This window comes from Lactuca saligna, chromosome 5 (assembly GCF_052625555.1).
Source record: "Lactuca saligna cultivar CGN05327 chromosome 5, ASM5262555v1, whole genome shotgun sequence".
Taxonomy (NCBI): domain Eukaryota; kingdom Viridiplantae; phylum Streptophyta; class Magnoliopsida; order Asterales; family Asteraceae; genus Lactuca; species Lactuca saligna.
Window position 1 is genome coordinate 185,843,940 of NC_136421.1, and position 23,772 is coordinate 185,867,711.

A 23,772-nucleotide genomic window follows, 5' to 3' on the forward strand; every position below is an offset into this window, starting at 1 on the left:
TGTCAAGAGTCATCCGACCAAATGTCACTTTTATCAAATAAAAAAAACTGCTATAATCATGAATCAATATCCAGACAATCATTTAGAATGATGGAATCAGAGCAAGAATGAATGGTTAGAATATTTGAAACAAAACATATATTTTTTGCCCAAATTCAGAAAGAAAAAAATGTATACGAAATTAACGTTTCATTTAGTACTTAGAAAAAAAAAAAAAAAAAAAAATCAAATTCTTATGCTACGAACAAACATTCAAAGAGTAGGAGCCATTTTTGGCACAACAAAGTAACAAAGCACACTTGCAAAAACGTATTCTCATTTCTCTCCAAAATTGACATCATCTCTATAAAATTCCTGCCAATAAAACACACAGTTATTATGTTCCTATATAGAAGAACTAAATGAATGAAAATACATAAATACCCTTGTAGAAATTACCTTGTATAACCAGCATTATACATATTAAGGGTGGGTTGACTTTTCTCTCAACCATTCTACAAAATTGTCAAGAATCAATGGCCATGCTTGACAAGCATCATAATTTTCAAGCTCTGGAAACTTTATCTGCAAAAATCCAAAATACATACAACTATAAATTTTTTGTTTTTATTTATTTCAATATATAACAAGGGTACGGAATGGAATCTCCAATTCCAATTCCATCATAAAATCCACAAAAATAAAGATAAGTTGAGTACCTCTTGACAAAAACGAAAAAAGTTAGTCCATTGATCCATGTTAACCACCTTATACTCCTTTTGTATCTATCAAAATTCAAAACATAACATAAAGAAATCAATGATTATAAACAAAATCACAAAAGTCAAATCAGAATTAGGCTACAAACCTTTAAGTAGTCACAGAATGAATCAATCTGAAGTCGGAAATAGGGCCCTAAAACAAGATCAAGTAATACACAAACACTCTCGATGTCTAAACTCTTTTGTTTATCTTCTGAAATTACATAAAATCATACAAATGTGTTACAAAAATGGTATTTGAGATGCTATTTGGAATTCAAAATAAAAACATAAAGATTACCTGTTAAGCAGTAACGAAAGGAGAAGCGATAAAAATCTTCAAAATTGTTTGGCTTAGCAACCTTAATAAAGAACAAAAAGTTAGATACTAGATACTATTTGGAGTTGAAATATATAAATATTTTATACAAATGATTACGAGGGGTAAACACGTAAAAATACCTCTCTCTCCAACTCAGAGAGTTCTTTCTTTAGCTTTTTAAGAGTGTCTGCACGAAGAGATTTGAGGCCTGTTCTCCATTCTTCCTGATAAGATAAATCGAGAAGCATTTTTCGAAAAACACCATTTTCTTAAATATTAAAACATGTTATGTAAAAAGGGTCAAAATGCATTGAATTAGATTAGGAAAGATTTATATACTCTTTGATGTGAGAAACTAAGTAAACTTATAAAACACACCTGTGGCATACCTGTGTAAAGTATCCCTGCTTCTTCGCATTCATTTTCCTGGAATATCTTTAACTCTCAATAACTGAATTACCTTAAAAGATTCAATTTCATTAAACAAAATAGAAAAAAGAAACATACCAAGCAAGCATCAAGATTCTGACATCAGTGTGTTCAACTGATAGATCTGAGCAGAGCTTCTCAACCCCTTCTGGACTATTACAGACAAAAACAAACTATAAGAATCCATGATCAAAAGCATGAAAGATCCAATAATAATTTGTCAAAAGAGTTTTTAATAATGATGATGGTAGAGATAAATAGTTAACAGAAACAAATTTATACTTACTCAATCATGCCTATTGAAGTATTAGCATATGATGCAAAGAAGTTGTCTATTCGTTCCACTTCCTTTGTGGCTTTCTTTGGGGCTGGAGAACAGTTGAGAAATAAACAATAAGAATATAGTGAACAGGGTCTGAAAAGGTACAAATTTCACTAGGTGTACATTTGAATTCCATGAAGATGAATTCAAATCCTTTGAAATGGAAAGCCTAAATCTAAACAAATCAGTATAGTAATAGATGGTGTGAAAAAATTGTATATTAAGATCAACAATATTCTCAACCAATCCCATGATAAACCCTGCAATATAATGTACTACAACACAACTGCATAAATTTGTTCCTGTTTTTCTTTACTCAATCTATCAATCTAATGCTATCACGCACCAGATCAATGTAACAAAGATTTTTAGGAGATCAATTTCTTCCTCGTTTCAGTGATTGGTTGTAATTCTACACTCCACATTCTCCATATATCCCTAACAAATAATTCTATTCAAACCCTTTTTAATACTTTACGGGGGTCCAATTTCACAAAGGCGGACTCCCATCACTTAAACCTCTAATTAATCAAGATAAGAACTCGATTTCTGCAATCAAACCGCCAAGATAATTTCAAAATTCGATCAGCATCGACCCAATTATAACAAACCTACGCGTATAAGATTATGAAGCACGGGTTTCATGCAATTTCAGTAGCGTCACAATTAACGCAAGAAAAATATGGAAGAAGTGTATCGTTTTACAAAATATCAAGATTACTGACCAGGTTCGGCAAGAGATGATTTTACGGCGTCCGATTTCCTCTTCGAAGCGCGAGGCATTGTTGATTACGTAATGAATTTTACAAAATAAAATCGGAAATATAGCGGTTAAAGCATTTGATAGGAGAGAGTGTTTTGGAGAGTTTTGAGGGTTTTGGATTTGCTGTGTTAGAGCTACGAAGACAAACTGCAATGTCTATGTAGAGACCAGAGACTACACAGTGGGTTTTATAACAGAGGGGAAAGGTTTGAGAACTCACTTCGGGTCCTCAATTGGGTTTTTTTTTCCTTTTTTTTTTTTTTTCATTTTTTTTTCTTATATTTTAGTCTCGTCTTAATTTAGACCAATTCGATTTTGCGTTGTTTATACTTGTTTTGTCGGTTTATTAGTTTAAATTTCGGGATTTTACGTGATTTAATTTTGTCTTAATCTAGACCAATTCGATTTTGCGGTATTTATATTTGTTTTGTCGTTTTATTAGTTTAAATTCCGGGATTTTATGTGATTTAATTTTACTTGGATTCATAGAGAGTCGTGTCACGTTGTAGGTAGAAGTTGTTTGAATTCATAAATGGTCGAGTCAACTTAATGTTTAGCGGTTTCATAAATGATCAAGTTAGGTGGTTTATAAATGGAAGTGTGCACATTTTGATTATTCTACTTTTATAGCCTTCTTCCATTGTATGAAGTCTTCCATTCTCAAATCCCCTATATAAGATTCAAGTCCACATAATATGTTAGTAACATGTAGTTTGGTAAAGGATAATACATTACCAAAGTTATTTTTTCTCTGGTGGATCTTTGAATAACAAGATATTCATACTTATCTTTGTAACCTTATCCCATGGACTCTCAATATATACAAGTCCATCTAAGTTCACACTGCTTCTTAACTTTCACATATCTCATAAGTATTGATAGGTTTTACAATGTTGTATTCTAAGATTTCATCGAACTTAACTTGATCTTTATTTCATGGTTGCTTTTCTCTATTGGAGCTTGTTGCAATCTCATCCTTATATAGGGGCATTCTTGTTAAAGACTACATCCTCGCTTCTAATAACCCTTTTTGTTTTGGTTATCCTGGAAGCAATAATCCATGTCATCTAAACTATAGCCTGTAAAGGTGCATTTCCTTGCCTTTGCCTCGAGCTTGTATTTTTTCGGAATCCTCCACATTTAAGAAACAACCTAATACTTTCAAGTAACAGAGTGAAATCTCACGACTCTTCCATTTCCCTTATGGAATTCTGAACCATATAGGGACTGAGGGTCCTCTATTAATTAAATATGTTCTTGTACTCATTAAATCTGCCAAAATATCTTGGACAACTGTAACATCCCAAAAATCATAGTAAAACTTTCTGCATTTCAAATAAGTCAAACTATTCATTCGTTGTTCCAAAAACGATTAGTATTAATGTATTCTCAAAACATCGGAGTAATTTGTAAACATTCAGTGTGGAATAAATCTCTAGGGGATGTAGTGCGATCAAGTTAGGCCCTTCCTTTTGAAAACAGAAGTATCGGAAACCATAAACATAAAACCGTAAAAATAAAGCTTAATGAGTTTCCCAAAATATTCCACATAATAAAATATACAAACGCGCATGTTGGGTCCACATTTATCAGACTAGATTACCCCCCTCCCATGCCCACAGTCATCAAATTGGATTGCCCTGCACACACTGGGTCCACAATCATCGGACTGGATTACCCTTGGGTCCATAGTCATCAGATTGGATTGCTCTCCCGCCCTCAGCTGATGTCAGGATTGCTCCCGAGCCCACAACATAAGTCTTGATAGCCCTCCCAACCCTCAACTTATGTCTGGATTACTCCCGGGTGTGTTGGCATACAATACGAAGCAGTACTACCTCAACCCAACCATACTATATCGACATATATAACAGATAAATATATAACCAACAAACAGATAATTAGGCGAATCTATAAATCTAACAATTTACTACACCATAGCAACATCATATATACCAGGATACATCATACAACCTAATGGGCCGATATTGGTGCCTTTGACACACAAGTACATTGAGGAAAAACTCACCTCGATCGGTAACGGATAGATCTCATACACGAGCCGCTGGTGCTAAAGTCTCTCCCACTAGACATATCCAAAACCAAACCCTAATTAGCAATTAAGGTAATATCCTACTTAATAGGTCCAACAATCAATGTTAATCCCCATATAGGCAAAAGACCATTTTGCCCTTCCAAATCCCTAACCCCTCACAGTTGACCAAGGGTCAAACTGGTCAAAAATTCAATGGTCACTAATTAACTTACGTCCTGCATAATGAGAGTATTGTTGGATTAGTGCCTATGTCCATAACTATATTTGGTATGTACTTGACCCGGTTGTTGCATGGTCCTTTTGGGTTGCCTTCACCAAAACAACTAGACATGATGATTTATGGAGAGAGAGAGAGAGGATATTATGGTTTATTAATATATTATATATGAATAATATATTAAAGGAGAAATCATATTGTTTAATTAATATTGGTCAAGAATTAATTTTGTGGCTAAAAGAGATTAAGTAAATAAAGGGGACTGGAATTGTCAATTATAAGATAATTGACTTTGGGTTGTGGATCTTATGGATTAAAGGAGTGGACGAATTTAAGGTGGAAGCCCAATTTGAAATCGTCTAAGGTCCCTATTCCAGAAGGTTCTTGGAGCTGATTAGGGCCTAAGGTATCTAATTAGGGTTTTGACTGAAACCCTAGAAGCTCAACTATTTAAGGACCCCTAGGGCTTCATATTTCGGCTACACAAGAAACCCTAGAGTTCCTATAGCCAAAATTGTGCCTACATTCCCTCTCTTCTTGATCATCTTCTTGCCTTGTTGTTTGTAAGCCATTAGAGGTATTACACCTGTGATACTAAGCTCTTGAAGTTTAAGATTCTTGCTACCATCAAAAGGTAATCATCTGAACTTGTGTTAGTTGTAGATTTCGATTTTTATAGTATGCTAGATTAGGGTTTACAAGCTTTGGATAAATTTGCATGTACAATAGAGAAACCTAGATCCAAAGCTTTAGGGTTTTGCATGTGCACATAGGAATGTTATTTTACTCAAAACCCATCAAGTACGCCCTACCTACTTACGATGTTAAGCCATTTCCTATTTTTAGCTCTTAATCCATAAAGACAAATCATCAATTGCTCATATATGGTCCTGATAAAACGTCTAGAGTGATAAAGCTCCTAACTTTATGCCTTTGCATGGCTAGATAGAGCTCAAGTCCAAACTATAACTTCCTAACACCTTCTAATGTCTAAAAACTCTTTGCATGAATGAATAAAGACATTTAAGATCCCATTTTTATGACTCCTTAAACTCATAAACCACAAGAAATGATAACCATAGGGTTTGGAGTAGCTTATACTCACAAGACCCAAGATTATTGTAATGGGTTTTATGCAAAACAAATAAACTTAAACTTTTAAGTGTCCATGCAACTGTAACACCCCGATTCTCAAGTATTGTCTAAATATGAGTTATTGGGTTAAGCCCTACTCAACGAGTTGGTTGATCTACTCGTCGAGTAGCAGCGGGAAGGATCGCGGGAGTAATGTGTGCATATGTTATGAAATTTTTTTGTTATTAACATGTGATGTGACCATTTTTTATTTTTTTATTTATTTTTATTTATTTTATTTATTTATTTATTTATTTTTTTTTTTTTGTGAAACGGTATAAATTTTATTAAGAATAGAAAAATACTAGGAAATAACAAACCCTTTTAACATCTTCAAAATCATATCTAATTCAATCGTTTTCATTAATATACCGTTTTAATGTGCAAATAGGAAATATGGCAAAAAAATTTACATAATCAAAAGTGTGTATTTAACATGTTACATAACGTACACTTATCTTTTGTAAAATCTAAAATAGGTTACCCAGTTTTTTTAATCTAAAGTATATTGTATATTGAATATAGTTAACTACAAAACTAAGGAAATTATATAATTAAAAGAATATTATTAATTTTCAATTTAAATTTGAAAAAAAAAACAGTCTAGCTAGGACTCTTTAAGAGACTAACACTGCACTCAAATTATGCACATAGGTTGCTAAGAAAAACTTTATTAATTTTATCTTTGCTGAAGCCAAATGCATTTACGTATAGTTAAATTCAAATCTTAATCGATATTTATCATCACGAAATCTATCTCATCACCATATACTGAAATAGTGAAATTGTTTGTTATAAACTTTTATGGTTTTATTGATTTTTAAGTTTGGATAACGAAATTAAAAATTAAGAAAAAGTTGATCGCAGTTATTTGCATTTTATCCATAGAGTAATACATATGGCGTTTTGAATAAGTGAAATCTAGTCTTTAAAAGTAAAATAAATAAACAAATAAATAAAAATTAAAAAATACTCGTCAGTCAGCCAAAATTTGTTTAAAAGAATATATTGATTACAAAAATAATTTTTTCAAATAAAAATAACTTACTTATTTATTTTTCAAAATCGATCCTTTTAAAGTTTAAACCCTAATTGGGCTTCTTCGACATAGCCCACCCAAAACCAGAACAAAACCCTAGCTACATATAACTTCTGTCATAGCGGCCACCATCTTAAGCGAACCAGAGAAGATCCGAAGAAGTAGAGCTCTTGTGCTCTCCGAAGACGAACGCCATGGTAATCTAGTCTATCTATTCTTCACCCTCATGTTAAAAATTGCTGAACGTAACTACAAATCGTAGCTAGTTTCTTCCCTTTAGATCAATTTCAGAACTTGAAATCATGTAACTCTACTTCTGTTTTGGTTATAAGAAACCACTACGCACAACCTTCGATGAAGATTCTAGACTCATGTTTTTCGTTACTTAGGTTTTCAGAAATTTACGGGTTGCGGTTGTTCGTTTAGGGTTATAAGAGAGATATTTGCTAGATAACTTAAGGTTTGATCGCTGTAGTGTAATATAAATTGGAGAATGTAATCTCCATCGCAGATTCTGTGAGTTGGACCTAAATTTGCTGTATATCGATTGTTGCAATGAGCTAAAAGCATCTAGAAAATGAGATGCTCACTTAGCTCTGGTTCGAGCATTCCATGATTGTTTATCTTTGAGCTTCTAGAATTCGTATGAACAATCATATAAATGTTTAATTTTGAAACAGCCTTCACACAAATCATTCATGATCAAGAAGAAGCTCGCAAAGAAGATGAGGCAGAACAGGCCAATTCCTCACTGGATTCGCATGAGGACTGACAACACAATCAGGTCAAATTAATTTCTCCAACTTTCATTATCATTCTGAAATCCCACTTTTTGATTTTGCTTTTGTATTTTTTGTTGACATCTGTTTGTTTGATTCAGGTACAATGCAAAGCGCAGGCATTGGCGCAGAACCAAGCTTGGATTTTGAGGTGTTTTTTTGTTTAATTCAAACCAGATTTTTGTTCTTGTTTTCAATATGTAGCTTACAGTGGATTTGAGTTTAATGTTTTTAATTTCATGGGGATTTGAAGATGCTTTTGTTTTGATCTTGTTTATCATGTGTCTTAAATGATGTTAGGCTATTTGTTGTTTTGATCTAACTTGCTGTTCTTAATCCATTCCATTTTTGAGTGTAGTAGGAGATAATCAAAGAAATCTCTGCAGAGAGTTTGTGTCTGAATTTTTTGACAAATCAATAGTAATCTTTAATAGAAAGAATAATGATGTAATCTTTAATCTAACTTGCTGTCTTAATCCAATCAATTTTTGAGGGAATCAGTTTCATCGTTCTCGATCCTTTACTGATTGGGTAGAAATTGTTTTTTTTTAAACTAACTATTAAAAAATGCTAAAATGTGATTTTTTTTTTTAAATATTAAACGACGGATTGGTTTAAAATAATTTTTTTTACCCTCTTCAACCTTTATAAACTGACTATTAAAAAATGCTACAATGAGAACTTTTTTTACCCTCCAACCTTCAAACTGACCCTATATGACCTTTATTTTCCTTTAAAAATTCTGATAATTAAACCTTAACCTCCGATAAAAAGAAAAAACTTATGTTTTGAGTTTAAGCACCCATATTTGAAACATTTTTGCTATTTTGATTCATCATCACAAAAAGTTTATTGTTTAACGTCCCCAATTCAATGTTCCAGTTCAATATCCACTATAATTTCAATATCAAAATGATAAACATTATTTCCCGGTCCAAGTTCAAAATGTTACTTTGCTAATGTTTTCAAACTTTGTTGTCTTTCCCGATCAAAATTCGCCAAATTAAACTCAAACCCAAACCCAACAACTTTTTCAATTTGTTAATAAGTTGGATGACTCGGAAGAAGAAGAGATGGTTCATGAAATTCAACCCATACCACCCGCACAGCGCAAAGGAAAACAACAAGTGCACAAGGGTGTCGCATAATCGGGAAGACAAAAATCGACAAAATGGCTTCCACAAGAAGAGCTAGTTTTGTTAAAGATTAGGTTGACATTTCTGAGGTTTCGAAGACGGGAAATGCACAACCGAGAGATCATTTTTGGTTTCACATTTTAGAACAGTTTGGGAGGAGCAAGAAAAAGATTACGACTAAAAACCCAACGAAAAAGCGGCCAATGCGACAAAGAAATACTTTAAGAAGCTTGCAATTTTATCTTGAGGAAGTCGGAAAACTATTAAAGTTGTACTATTGTTGGAATTATTGTTTAGATGTCATAGGTGGAAAAAATACGAGCAATATTTTAATTTTGGAGTATAACAATCAAAGCGAATGAAAACGTGCTGTAGTGGTTACACAACTTCCTCCGATGCTCGAGTCGGTCTAAATTTAAATCAGGAGGACGAACTTGAGCTAGAAGAAATTGTCCGACTGATGGGTAGTGACAAAGCAAAGAGGAAGGGAAAAGGGACTTCTTCGGGTGCATCAGGCTTCAACATGGACGTTGACGAAATTCAAAAAATAACAACGTCGTTTGATCGATATAATATTAATTTCGCTGAATGTTTGACGTTCGACAAAGAAAAAGAAGATGCAAGGAAGAAGGAGCGTGCAGAGAGACAAAAAATGGAGGGTATGAAGTTCTTGATGGAAAACACCGACCATCTCTCGGGACCGACTCTCGAGCTCGTGATGAAGAAGAGGGAAAAAATTATGAAAAAATAATTTCCATAGGTTGTTGGTCTGTTTGATTTTTTGTTTGTGTGTGTGTTTATTTATTTATTTATTTATTTATTTATTATTAATCTTAAATTTATTGTAATTTTTAATTTAATTAATGAAATGTATTTTCTTTTTAATTAAATTTTTTGGTTGTTATTAATTTAAAAATTATAAATTATAAAAATAAATTAATTTTATTTAAAAAAATAAAAAACAAATAGTAATGGAAACGTCTTACCCATTCATTGGGTTTGAGTGAGTAAAAGGAAAGTGAAAGAAAGGATGTTATGGTCCACAAAAAGTGAGGAAACTTTCTCACCCACACCTTTTGATCTATTCAATTGTTTTTCTTGGTTTGACCACATTTGAAGACGAGTGGACATACTTGGCTTTGTAGTCAATTCATCAGGTGGAAAATAGATGAGAATATTAAATACCTTCAAGAGTTTTTAAATTTGTTGCACGGTTTAAATATAAACACTACATTTTATATTTGTTTACTTAAATTGGTAATTTTTTTCTTAACAAAATCGATGTATTGTTTTACTTATGACTTGCAACATCAACAAAACAATCTGTCTTACATATGAGATTCTAGGGATATCAAAAAGCGTTGCATGTCATGTCATATATTCATCATATTTACCTGGCACCTAAGCATTTTTTAAAAAATATTTATATTTGGATTGTATAGAAGAAAAATAAAACAAAACAATATATTACTTGGCACCTAAACATTTCTTAAAAAATATTTACATTTGGATTGTAAAGAAGAAAAATAAAAAAAAAAACAAACAAAGAAAGACCAATCACATCGATTTACTTTTTGAAAAAAAGAAAAAAAAAGACCAATGGATTGAGGGGCACATTAAAAGGTCCAACTAGGTCTTTTGGGCCTGGTTGGACCTTAGGTTTTTTGGGCTTGAGTAATGGGTTGAGAGGCCCATTAAAAGAAGGGGTAAAATGATTGGCATGTTAGATGGTGATCTGGACTTTTTATGGGCTATTATCCCGATTATTTATTAAGGTTAATTTGGAATGTTCAATGTGAGGAGCTGTGACATCCTTATTTTTACGGTCAGAAAAGATCGATTTATTTATGCTTTATTTAAAAATCAGAGTACCATTTTTATAAAAATATTGCAGAATTTGTTCCCAGAAAAACATGATAAATGTGTGATCAAAGCATTTCCGAAGAAATGCATTTCATTTTTATTAAAACTTTGGGATGTCATCGTCAACACAAAAGCAAAAACATAAACAGACCTTACATTAATTTACACTAGTGATCTACATCTCCTTAATCTCTTAGTGTAAAGTAGCTTCGCATCGACACCTATGATACAAATAAACTTGAGTTGGTGAGGTTGGGAAACCTGGTGAGTACATAAGGTTTATAACCCACAATAATATAATTATGTTTAATGATTAAAAAATCAACCCAATTATCCAGAATTATGACATTCTTTATTAGGCGCAACTGCCGATATTGTTCTTTAGGCGTAGCTGTTAGGGTTATGATGTTCTCTATTAGGCACAATTGTCGATACTACCCTTTGAGCCCAACTGCTAGGATGTTTAGAGTACATCGTAGATCACTACATCTACAGGTTGTGGCACAAATGTCAATGCTCATCTATAGGGTACTAAGTCCATTGCTGCAAATGTTCCTCTATATCAACTTTCATCCATTATCATTCATCTACTCATATTTTACCCAACATATTTTGTAGATATAAAATACATATACAGTTTAAATCATTTAAAACATGTATAAGATCGTTCATCTAGCATAGTTATCAAGTAAACAGATAATATACACACATAACACGTAATTTATATAAAATACTTCATATCTATGTGTAAGATGAAAGTAACTATGCACTCAATTGTTAAGTAATGATTCCAAACTCGGGCAACGCTTCGCTTCTAACGATTCTATTTTCCTTTGACGAAAGTTAACATTATTATCGCTAAGTTATAGTATAATCTTTATTACAACTAATTATTAGTCTAGATTCATCATTAACTCAAAGTCTACTTTCATGATCTATCAAGTAAGGAACAACCAGTTATGATCATATTGGAGGTATGGTCCGTTTGGTATACAAAGTATACTATTTGGAAATCTCACTTTAAACACCTAACTAAATCACAACCTAGACATCATCCCCGTAAGTAGATCAATCAGTATAACGACTTGGAATCACTAATAAATCTTGTTTATAGGTTCATAATAACGATAATGAACTTAAACATAAGTTATAATTTAAGTAGGGTCAGCATAACTCACTTACTAGGGGGTTTTGTTAGGAGCCAGACTCTGCAGGGGTAGAAGTTTTGAGCCAAAAGATCTTATTCTTGGAGCCTTCTGGCGCTCTGGGACTCGCTTCTAACACCTTGGAGGTGCTAGGGAAACACCTTGAGGGTTTGGGGGTGTTTAGGAGAGAGTTGGAGTTAATTGGTGTGGAAAAATGAGAATAAACAAGCTCTATTTATAGGCTGGGCGGAGGGTCGAACGCAGCACGTTCAAGAGACGAACGCAAGACGTTCGTGAACGCAACACGTTCCCTAGATGAACACAAGGCTTTCGTTGCCACATGTCGCCATCTTGTTCCAAGCCGTGGGGAAGAAGGTGTGGCCCAGATTACGCCACGTGTCACTCATAGATTACCCAAAAAACTAATTATCTTCTAAAATTCGTAACTTTCGCATACAAACTCCATTTTTTGACGTTATTAATATCCACACGTAGGTATTGACAGGATCTACAACTCTCCTTTTGACTCTGTCGGCTAATTCTCGATCGATTTTAAATTTAACAGTATGAGAAGATTACACTATTAAATGACCGTGTAAAATCCATAACTTTTACATACGGACTCCGTTTTCGTCTGTCTTCTTATCGTTGAACTCTTATTAATGATATATTCAATTCTCATTTAGATTGCGTCGGCCAAAATTTGATCGATCTAAAATTCGAATTTCGGACTGTATACTATCATGCAAAATCTTAGAAAAATCCTAACTTCCTCACACGAAGTCAGATTTTGATGTTCTTCTTATGCACGTTTTTGGTTTAATGTATACTACAACTTTAATTTAGATATTTAAGGCTAAAAAGTAGTTTATCAAAAATTCACTTTTTATGATTCTCGGTGTCGTACCGGTTTTGCCGTAAAAATTCGACAGGTCATAATTTTTTCGTTATAACTCGGATTTCAACGTTCTTTATATGTACGGAACCCTTGTGACATATGTTATAACTTGGTTAGGATTATTTAATCTAAATAATCTTCTATTAAAAATTCATTATTGACGCTTATTGTTTCTAAATTGACTAGCCCGAATCTGCTGGTGTTATAGGAGCCGTAGTAGCAATAGCTCGAGAGTGTGGTTTGTGTATCTTCAGACTAAGGTGAGTACCTTCACTGTAATTGTGGGTCGAAGAAACTAATGCTGGCCTACTGGATTATGTGTGTAGGATGATAGTTGTCTTTATGACACTTACTGTTATGCAATACGTGTTTGTTGTCTTTGTGACTCTTGCTGATATAATTATATGCTTAGCTGTAAGGGTGAAATAAACTAGATACCGGTTGAAATAGACCGAAAAGGGGTAAAATAGACCTAATATTGGTTGAAAGAGACCGAAAGGGGCGGGGGGGGGGGGGGGGGTGAAATAGACTCAGTTATGTTTTGACTGTTATGTATGTATGGTATGAGGTATTTTTGGGAAACTCACTAAGCTTTATTCTTACAATTTTATGTTTATCGTTTCAGGTGCTTCCAGCTCGAAAAGGAAAGAGTCCGACATGATCATGTCGTATCCACCCTTGTTTTCCGCACTTTCATGATTTTGGAAATTATACTCTGATGACTATTTTACTATGACATACATTTGAATGGTTTGATATGGATATTTGATGATTTGTATTGAATTTAAAAATGATTTTTCTTTTTATCTATGATTTTTGGTATGTTCCAGCTATATTGATAATTCTAATGTTTGTGATAACGATTATTTTGAAAAAAAAAACTTTCACCGAATGAGATTTTATTTTTGTTGTGAAAATTACAAAAAGAGTCTAATCCCTTAATTACTATAGGAAAAATAGCCAAAAAAACCAAAATTATAAAAATAGCCACCAAAATCGCAGTTGGACTCAATCCATCTACGATTTTACTTGTTCATATGTGAGCGTACAAGTCGCTAAAACACATTTGTTCTTTAGCGACTTATACGTTCGCAGATGGACTCAGTCCATCTGTGATTTTGCGTCCATCTGCGATTTCCCCTTTTTCAGGAGTATAAAAACGTAATTTTTTTTTCCTTTCATTTTTCAAACTTTTTGTTGGAGAACTCTTTGTGTCTGGAGGTACCATGGACAATTTCATTTTTCAAAATTTTTGTAGAAGCATTCATTTTATTAGAAATGTTTTAAACAAATTTTTCAAAAAAATAACAGTTAAAGTGATAATTTTTTGCAAAAACTTTATAAATAATAAGGTTTCGTAGTCAAATCCTATCTATTACGTATTAAAAAAAATAAAAATAATACAAAATCGTAGGTGGATAGAGACAAAATCGCTTAGTTCGTTTGCAATTTTAGTTTGAGATGACAAATATTTATACGGGAAAAATTTTGAACACTAAAAAAAATCACATGCGAACGTACAAGTCACTAAAGCATACACATGCTTTAACGACTTGTACGTTCACAAATGGAGTGTTAAAATCGCCTACGGGTTTAATCCATCTGCGTTTTTTATGGTTTTTTTTTTTTTTGTTAAACAGAAAAACAGAAATATTATATATATATATATATATATATATATATATATATATATATATATATATATATATATATATATATATATACTTTGCATGCATTTTAATAGTAATAATAATTATGTCACGCAAATACAATAAAGATAACATGCAATATGGATATCCCATGCATAATAGGACTTACATACAAAAGACATTAATCTAGGGACAATAATCAAACGTGTGAAATATGAAATAAAAACCTCACAAAAAAAAAAAATGTCTATATAAAATGAATTAATGAATGAATGAGCACATGTTATGTTGTTACATGGTATACTAACCTAACAAAATATCAAACGTATCAAATAAAACCTCACACGTAAATGAAGGACCGAGCTTCCTGGAAGCAAATAATGGATTACCCCTAGTTCCTAATTGCAGGGATGAAAGAAAGAAACTAAAAGCGACTCATCTTGAAAACCAGAAGATACGAAGCAAGTATTTCTTTTTTAGATAAAAAGGGGCTTCTGCAATTCCCTCTCATCGTCTCCTAAAAAAGCCTCTACTATGTCCGCAAGCATGGTGGAGCCTCTCTGAAGAGGGATTTTAGAGAGGCCCGATTTTATCTTAACATCTTTATTGCTTTATTTTTCATTTAATTGAATTTAGTATTTTCTATAACCATGGCTCATAATTCCATGGATCAAATAAAAAATAACGAAGTTGATCTTGAGAAAATCCCTATCGAAGAATTGTTCAAGAGCTTAAAGTGTAGCAGAGATGGGTTGAGCGACGAGGAAGGTGCGAGAAGGCTCGAAATATTTGGCCCCAATAAGCTCCAGGAGAAAAAGGAAAGCAAACTCTTCAAATTTCTAGGGTTCATGTGGAATCCCCTTTCATGGGTGATGGAAATTGCAGCGATCATGGCGATCGTTTTGGCCAATGGTGGTGGTCGGCCGCCGGATTGGCCGGATTTTGTAGGCATCGTTGTGCTTCTTCTGATCAACGCAACCATCAGTTTTGTCGAGGAAAACAATGCCGGAAACGCCGCCTCCGCCCTGATGGCCAGCCTGGCTCCCAAGTGTAAAATTTTGAGAAACGGGAAATGGAGGGAGGAGGAGGCTTCTGTCTTGGTTCCCGGAGATATGATATGCGTGAAGCTGGGAGATATTATTCCGGCCGACGCTCGTCTCCTTGAAGGTGACATGTTAAAGATCGACCAAGCTGCACTTACCGGAGAATCGCTGCCTGTGACTAAGAACACCGGTGACGCCGTGTACTCCGGGTCCACGTGTAAGCAGGGAGAGATAGAGGCTGTTGTCATCGCCACCGGCGTCCGTACGTTTTTTGGCAAGGCTGCACACCTTGTCGATAGCACTAATCCATCTGGTCATTTCCAACAGGTAAAACGTACAAGTGCTTATGCATGCATTTTGCATCTTCTTTTTTAATGCCAAAAAATATCATATACTATATTATATATTTTTATCATTTGATGCACGTGACACTTTTCCGAATAAAGTTACAAGTGTTTAATGCATGTACCATTTTTTTTTTCTTATTAGAAATTTCACATGTTCATTAGGTATTAACCGACATCGGTAACTTTTGTATATGTTCGATTGCGGTTGGAATGGTGATCGAGATTATAGTGATATATCCGATTCAACGAAGAGCATATAGAGACGGTATTGATAATCTATTGGTCCTTCTGATTGGAGGGATCCCGATTGCCATGCCTACAGTGTTATCTGTAACAATGGCAATCGGGGCCCACCACCTTTCACAACAAGGTGCCATCACCAAGCGAATGACCGCCATTGAGGAAATGGCAGGCATGGATATTCTTTGCAGCGATAAAACAGGCACCCTCACTCTTAACAAACTAAGCGTCGACAAAAACTTAATCGAGGTCATTTTTTTTTTTTTTTTTTTTTTTTTTTTTTTTTTTTTTTTAATTATTAGCTTGGACAAACACGGATTTTATTTATATGATTATTTGTGAATCAAATAATAGGTATTTGCCAAGGATTGTGACAAGGATACAGTGGTATTGTATGGTGCTCGGGCTTCGAGGACTGAAAACCAGGACGCTATTGATGCGTCCATGGTCAACATGTTGGCTGACCCAAAAGAAGCGCGAGCGGCAATCAAGGAGGTTCATTTTCTTCCGTTTAATCCCGTGGATAAGCGTACGGCCATCACTTATATTGACAATCATGGGGATTGGCATCGATCTAGCAAGGGTGCACCGGAAGAAGTAATAAATCACTTTCTTTGTTTGTCTTTTCTATTGCATTTAATTCAGACAAAATACAAGAAAACAATTGTTTTTTATATATAGTTTTTGTCGATTTAGTTACTAAATTGTTTTATTTGCTAATTAAAATATTATAATTTTTTTTTTTTTTTAAAATAACCATTTTTCAAGTAATATGATTTCAGCAAAATGCAAGATATTTCGATTTTGCTATTAAACTTATTATTATTATTATTTTTTAATTTATGAAGGACTAACTTGACAAAAGTATTAGAATACTTGTGTGATTAGTAAATCGCTTGTTTATTGTGCATTTTCTATCGGATTTAATATCAAACAAAATGCAACAAAAAAAGACATTTGTAATTTTACTATTTTATCAACTCAGCCGGTTAATTATTATATCGAAGTAATTAAAACGTTATAACTTTTTTCTAACGGGTAAGCTACTACTTTTGTGACTCTCGTAACAATAGCTCAATAGCTAAATCGACAAAAGAATAACTAATAACTGAGAGAGACTAAACCAATAACATAATTAAATTATGTTGGTTTATTGGTATTTTGCCGGGGCAACTGACTTCTAAATAGTAAAAGCCTTCTAACTACTGAATGAATATTATGTTTGGGATTTCTTTTTTAAGTTGAAAGTCATTCTGTAAAAAAAACATTTTCTAAAAGAATTTTTTCTAGAAAAATGTATTTAAAATGTGTTTGGGTGGATTTTTAAATCTTTTAAGAGATAAAAACCAAAAGTTACAAAAAGATGAGATTTCACTTTTTAAAAAACTCATTTTTAGTCATGACTAAATGACTAAAAGTTAATTTAAAATGAGTTTTCTATTTTGTCAAACATCTTTTAGATTTTTTTAACTTTTTGGAAAAGTTAAAAGTCTAAAAGTTATTTTAAAAGCAAAACCAAACATATTATCTTTTGTATTTTGACTTTAAAACCGAGTTTGTGAGAAAAAGCTTTTTTAAGTCAAAATACGATCGATCAATCACTAAGTAAAATAGCTACGTTATTAAATCGATAAAATTGTAAAACTATAGAAGTCTTTTTCTGTACTTTTCCCTTTAATATCCAAATTTTAAATTGCTAACCGATGACTGGTATATATTATCTAGATCATCCAACTTTGTGAGCTCAAGGGCGAATCGCTGAAGCGGGCAAATGATGTCATTGAGGGGTATGCAAACCGAGGTCTTCGATCATTGGGAGTTGCTCGTCAAACTGTGCCAGAGAAGTCGAAAGAGAGTACAGGTTCACCATGGGAGTTTGTTGGATTATTGCCTCTTTTTGATCCACCAAGACACGACAGTGCTGAGACTATTCGAAAGGCTTTGGAACTTGGTGTTAAAGTTAAAATGATAACCGGTGATCAACTCGCTATTGGTAAGGAAACCGGTAGAAGACTTGGCATGGGGTCCGACATGTATCCGTCTTCTTCACTTCTTGGACAAGGTGGCAACGATGCTTCCATTGATGACCTCATCGAGAAAGCCGATGGCTTCGCCGGAGTTTTCCCCGGTAATTAATAATAATCCATAACGCCAAGTAGAGATGCACAAAGACTAATCCAATGCATGTCAAATGCAGTACAACATGTTTTGTTCTGTCATGTCTATTACACTTGCAAATTAACATGAATTTCTTCGTTCCTATAGAGCACAAATACGAGATTGTCAAGAGATTACAACAAAGGAATCACATATGCGGTATGACCGGAGATGGAGTGAATGATGCACCCGCACTCAAGCGAGCCGACATCGGAATCGCAGTGGCCGACGCCACAGACGCTGCAAGGAGCGCCTCCGATATAATCCTGACCGAGCCCGGGCTTGGCGTTATCGTGGACGCAGTATTAACAAGTCGAGCAATCTTCCAAAGGATGAAAAACTACACGATCTATGCAGTCACCATCACCATCCGTATCGTGATGGGGTTCATGCTCCTCACACTCATATGGAGGTTCGACTTCTCTCCATTCATGATCCTCATTATCGCACTCCTTAACGATAGCACCATCATGACGATATCAACCGATCGGGTCAAGCCATCGTCCGTCCCAGATTCTTGGAAGCTTAACGAAATCTTCGCCACTGGTATCGTCCTCGGATCCTATCTCGCACTCGTAACCGTCCTCTTTTTTTGGCTCACAACAAGAACCAACTTCTTCCCGGTAAGTCAAGCTGAGACAGTGATTTACCTTCCCCATGTTGGTTGTGTGACCGGTTTATTTTTTATTTACAGAATTAACATTTTTAACGTATGAAATTTAATTAAAATATTTTAGAAGCTTTTTGGTGTTCACTCGCTCATTGGAAATGAGGACGAAATCACGGCGGCCGTTTACCTTCAAGTGAGCATCATTAGCCAAGCCCTCATCTTTGTGACCAGGTCTCAGAGTTGGTCATTTGTTGAGCGCCCTGGCTTCTTGCTGTTACTCGCATTCGCTCTAGCCCAAATAGTAAGGACCAAAATAACATCTCTTTTTTTTAAAAAAAAAAAAATTAAAAGACCAAACTACCCTCACCACCCATATTTTTATACAGGTGGCTACAATGCTTGCGGTATATTCAGACTGGGATTTTGCGGAAATGAAAGGAGTTGGATGGCGATGGGCGGGAGTAATCTGGCTCTTCAGTATCATCACCTACATCCCTCTCGATATCCTCAAGTTCATCATCCACAAATCATTGAATGGAAAATAGTCAAATAGTCAATATCCAACACCGCCACATGGCGTAAGTCAATGGTGGTTGTGAAGGGATTGGCCACCCGTACCCACAAAACACCGCCACAAACCACCACACTAGTACTACGCTAGGAAAAAGTCTGAGGAAGTTATAATAGGAAAAGAAAGGAATTCAGCAAGAAATGTGAATATTTTTTTTGTTAACTTTTGATGTCCTATTTGTTGTTGAATCTGGTAGTAGGGAAGTCTTAAGGGTAGACAACTGGGATTTTGACTGGTGTAGATGAAGAGGAAACTACAAGTGAAGTGGGTAATGCATAACAGAACCAAAGAGTATTGTAATGTAAATTCTGTATCTAATACTTTTTTGTGTTTGTAAATACTTATCTTCAATCACAATCAATCATTATATTTATAACTAAATTTCCAATTCCCACCAATCTTCAACAAAACGGACTAATAGTATCATAACTTTGGTCTCCATGAGGTGAATTCTTGGGGTATTACACCCTCATCACAAGAAATTACAGCTTGTGCCATTAATTTCCCGAGCCAAGCATGATACAAAAGACCTCGAGATCCGAGGCCTGAAAATAACCAGAATTTACTCGAATGATTTTGAGAGATGAAATCATCTACACACCCTAAAAGTGGAAGAGATCCGTTACCTGTGAGAGGTGGCATTGCTCTTAGACCCGCGGATGCTCCATGAAAAACCCATTTTCTTAAGCTCGGATATACCGCAGATGCTTTCGGTAAAAGTTCTTCCAAAGCTCTAGAAGCTTCTTCCATCGACACTTTCTGTGAATAGTTGCAAGATTTCCAGTCCCATGTGGACCCCACGTGTAAATTTCGTGGATTCTGGATCGCAAGCCATGCGTCTGATAAAATCGAAGGGCTATGTTCAGGGATTTCTTCTCTGAAACATATTTTATTAGCAAGAAGTTCAATTTTTAATATAAAATCAATCTTTTTTTTTAGTGCAGATTAAATATATTAATACCCGATGTTTTCAGGCAGATGGAAGTGGGCAGTGACACCTCTGCAAGTCCTCAATGGCAGCCTTCCGGAAAGTTCTGGAAGGAAAGTGGATCTGGCGCCCAGACATACGATAACTGCATCATATTCCCCTAAAATGGATCATGTAAACATATTACTTAAGAGAGGAAAATAGGAACATACTTCAATGTACTTTATTTTTTACCCATAATAGCAATGTACTACATTTATTTACCAATTATGGAAATAATTAAATAAATAAAGTACAACACAATTTTTCCTACTTATATTTAACAAGAAAATCAGCAACATAGTATTACATGACATTCATAGAAAGGAACTATAAAAAATATATATATACATATATCACATATGTTACTTACCTTCTAGTTGAAGGAGATTGTCAATAGATTTCTTGTGAAAGTTTATCTCTTTTTCACCGGGGCCCACACTGGACATGTCTGTAGCTAGAGCTTCACAGGCTACATATAGGGCCTAATCAAAGTGAAATTTCTATGCAATCAATAAAAAGGATACAAGAAACAATGGTAAGTGGTTAAAATATATGTGTATATATTATTATATTAAGGTTTCCATACCTCAAGATAGGGTTGGGGATGTATATTTATAGCACCTTGCATATGAAAGGCCAAATTGGAAGGTACACATATGTTAGGCATTAATATCTGGGCTGCATCTTCATTGATTGAATGTATTCTGCAACTGGCAAGGGATGTCTGAGCATTCTACTAGTAGGAAAAAATTAATTATTATGTGCCTATTAAGAGAAAAAGCAACATACTTTCAAATGTATATATTCTATTACATTCTTCTTAAGGCGTTGTGTTTTGAAAAATCTACTCAACTATAGCATTGTACTTTCAATCTTTTCTTTTTTCATTCTTTGGAAATTCTAGCCAATTATAATAGTTGAAATTGTTGCTATAATTTGGTAGATTTTTCAAAGTACAAGGTTGTAATAGGATGAAATGAAAGTAGGATCCTAATTAACAAATCAATAGATATGTACAATTTGGAGAACTTACTTCATTCATTATGCTCATGTTCTTCAAGCTGACTGCTGGTCTAAGGATACCCCTGAAGTGAATAAATTCAATTATAGCTTATATTTGTTAGATATGTACACCAAGGCCCAACTTTTGGACCAAAATTCTTATGAAAAATCACAATGGTAGAGTTAGAGATGTAAGTTTTTCTATCTTATCCATGTTTTTGTATCAAATGATATAAATCGTGTTTGTATGATCTTTATCTTTCATTTCCTACAACTACTATTATCTGTGTGAATGGTGATTCTAACAACTGTTATACAGAAGTTCTGAGAGAATTGAGGGCAAAACCTTCTTCGTGCAATAAATTCATAAGAACTCTGAGCAATTTCTCCATTGTTGAAGCTTGATTCCTTGGTCTGTATTGCTGTTTCAGCAATTCTTAAAAGCTTTAAACTCTCTTCCCAGCACTCAGCTGCCCTCCATAAAGGCTTAACTACAGAAACAGACTTATCCAAATATCAAAATAGAAAAGAGACATATAGCTAAAAAATGAATGGAATATATAGTGGTGAAATGATGAGACCTTTAGGAGAATAAGGATGAAGGAGTCCTCCCGACACTCCAGAAGCACCACCCCCAATTCCAACCTCATCAAGAACATCTATGGAAATGTGCAACTCGATAGGACTATGCTGAAAAAACATTGAGAAATTGGAACTTTATTCTTCAATTTTCATGAAAATGCATGTTATATTCTTCAATTTCTATAAACAACTCAAGCTTCTTATTTCAAAACTTTCAATTATCACACATATACATAGGAGAGAAAAAGTGTGTACTTCCAGCAAGTGCCATGCTACTGATAATCCAGCAAACCCCGCACCAAGTACAGCATATCTACACATGAACATAAACACTCTTCATTACGCTCCAAACTTAAATTCTAATTTACCAAAAATCGTTTCTTAATAAGAGTTCAGTTTGTTATAACTAGTCCAATTGCGACTATGAAGCTCAAAATTAGGACGCGCAATTTAGGTTTTGGAGCTTAAAGAAGCTTTTACTTAAATGATTATCAGTTTTTTGGCTTCAACCACGGCGATTTTAGTAGGTCTAACGTTAACAAGTAATCTTCAACAGACACCTAAAGATATTACAATCAGACTATATTTACCTGAGAGACTGTTGATGAAGATGAGAGGAAGAAGAAAAAGCCACCACCGGAGATTGGTGTTTTCCAATACGCATAAGTTGTGAGGTTTTGCCTATTACCGAAAAATTCGAATGCAAAGACAGCATCTTCTACGATTTTTGATAGTGGTCGTCGCCACCACCGGCGTAATCCCTCCGACGAGGGGTCTGGTTTGAAGATAGGATGACTCTAACTACCAGTTACTACTCTAAGCGGCCGGACTTCCAGTCCGGGTCCGATCTCCAAATTCAATGAACCGCAGGTCTTTATCGGTCTCAAGTCGAACCGGTATCGGTCAAATCACTATTGTCTCTTAAAATCTCTCAAGAATTCCATCATACTTTTAAATCTATAATCTTATGATTCCAAATAATAGAAAAATATGGGGAGGCGAATCTAGTTCTTGTGTCGCTTCAAAAGTTTGTACTTTTGATTTGTCGTTACCATTTGAGAAAGTTAGCAAAATAACCCGTACCACGACTATTTGGAATATCCTCCTTTTTTGCCACTTGTCATTTTCTCATTCATTTGAACACATGGCATTTTCTAGATTTTAAAAATTTTCTATTTTCCACTTGTCATTTTATTGTATTTTTTATTTTATTAAATTAAAATTCCACATTTAATGTATAAGGTAATATATATGTAAAATATTTATTAGAAAGAGTTTATATATGTAATGTATTCAATACATTAAAATCTCATTAATTTTAATAATTCAAATTTTTCTATTTTTCTTATAAATTCAAACTTTTCAAATTGTTAAAATTTTATATTTGTTTTTTTTTTAATTAAACCCATGTAATACATGGGTCTCACACCTAGTGTATATGCAAATCCGACAACAAATTAAATTATTTGCTAGATGCAATTGATGTAGCTTTGTTATTTCCAGACTCCGATAGCAATTTCATACGATATGATGTAAATTTTCGTAAATCTAATCATCATTTTTATAATTTACTTAATTTATAAAGTGTTTTGTTTGGATACTACTATAAATACCATCATTGCTAGTTGCACCTCCTAAACTCAATCAAATCAATTGAGTTGTTGGTCCCTGACCGAGTTACATTGACTATTTTATAATAGTTGTAGATTAACATATATATATATATATATATATATATATATATATATATATATATAT

General features: G+C 34.0%; 3 protein-coding genes across 5 annotated transcripts; 2 read left to right on the top strand and 1 right to left on the bottom strand.

The window, feature by feature from the left end:
* Window positions 1-81: 81 nt before the first annotated feature.
* On the bottom strand, window positions 82-23,056 carry LOC144997910 (uncharacterized). 3 transcript variants are annotated; one of them, XM_078957779.1, is made up of 18 exons: window positions 22,605-23,054; window positions 22,270-22,327; window positions 22,014-22,122; window positions 21,779-21,923; window positions 21,464-21,515; window positions 21,017-21,163; window positions 20,801-20,912; window positions 20,422-20,548; window positions 20,087-20,337; window positions 1,778-1,859; window positions 1,570-1,644; window positions 1,452-1,488; window positions 1,203-1,286; window positions 1,042-1,102; window positions 848-954; window positions 699-764; window positions 439-564; window positions 82-354 (listed from the first exon to the last, which is right to left on the bottom strand). In XM_078957779.1, exons 1-17 carry the CDS (start codon window positions 22,727-22,729, stop codon window positions 463-465), a joined length of 1,740 nt encoding a protein of 579 aa, XP_078813905.1. In that variant the 5' UTR covers window positions 22,730-23,054; the 3' UTR covers window positions 82-354; window positions 439-462. The 3 variants fall into 3 exon arrangements, with proteins under 3 accessions (XP_078813905.1, XP_078813906.1, XP_078813904.1); XM_078957780.1 differs by lacking the exons at window positions 20,087-20,337; window positions 20,422-20,548; window positions 20,801-20,912; ... (4 more) ...; window positions 22,270-22,327; window positions 22,605-23,054 and adding an exon at window positions 2,539-2,776; XM_078957778.1 differs by lacking the exons at window positions 82-354; window positions 439-564; window positions 699-764; ... (4 more) ...; window positions 1,570-1,644; window positions 1,778-1,859 and adding an exon at window positions 14,726-15,845 and having other exon boundaries at window positions 22,605-23,056.
* LOC144997913 (large ribosomal subunit protein eL39z/eL39x) lies at window positions 7,070-8,055 on the top strand. Its single transcript, XM_078957782.1, has 3 exons — window positions 7,070-7,219; window positions 7,703-7,806; window positions 7,903-8,055. The coding sequence occupies exons 1-3, from the start codon at window positions 7,217-7,219 to the stop codon at window positions 7,949-7,951; spliced, it is 156 nt and encodes a 51-aa protein (XP_078813908.1). The 5' UTR covers window positions 7,070-7,216; the 3' UTR covers window positions 7,952-8,055.
* On the top strand, window positions 16,044-19,811 carry LOC144997911 (ATPase 8, plasma membrane-type-like). Its single transcript, XM_078957781.1, has 6 exons — window positions 16,044-16,371; window positions 16,477-16,719; window positions 17,848-18,250; window positions 18,388-18,902; window positions 19,017-19,190; window positions 19,276-19,811. The coding sequence occupies exons 1-6, from the start codon at window positions 16,093-16,095 to the stop codon at window positions 19,432-19,434; spliced, it is 1,773 nt and encodes a 590-aa protein (XP_078813907.1). The 5' UTR covers window positions 16,044-16,092; the 3' UTR covers window positions 19,435-19,811.
* Window positions 23,057-23,772: the final 716 nt, after the last annotated feature.

Coding starts and splice junctions, on each gene's coding strand:
- LOC144997910 (XM_078957778.1), bottom strand. CDS start 22,729: ATGCTGTCTTTGCATTCGAATTTTTCGGTAATAGGCAAAACCTCACAA. Junction 22,123..22,269: donor TAGCATGGCACTTGCTGGAA/GTACACACTTTT, acceptor ATGTTTTTTCAG/CATAGTCCTATCGAGTTGCA. Junction 21,924..22,013: donor TCATCCTTATTCTCCTAAAG/GTCTCATCATTT, acceptor CTGTTTCTGTAG/TTAAGCCTTTATGGAGGGCA.
- LOC144997913 (XM_078957782.1), top strand. Junction 7,807..7,902: donor AGGACTGACAACACAATCAG/GTCAAATTAATT, acceptor TGTTTGATTCAG/GTACAATGCAAAGCGCAGGC.
- LOC144997911 (XM_078957781.1), top strand. CDS start 16,093: ATGGTGATCGAGATTATAGTGATATATCCGATTCAACGAAGAGCATAT. Junction 16,372..16,476: donor TCGACAAAAACTTAATCGAG/GTCATTTTTTTT, acceptor ATCAAATAATAG/GTATTTGCCAAGGATTGTGA. Junction 18,251..18,387: donor CTTCGCCGGAGTTTTCCCCG/GTAATTAATAAT, acceptor TCGTTCCTATAG/AGCACAAATACGAGATTGTC.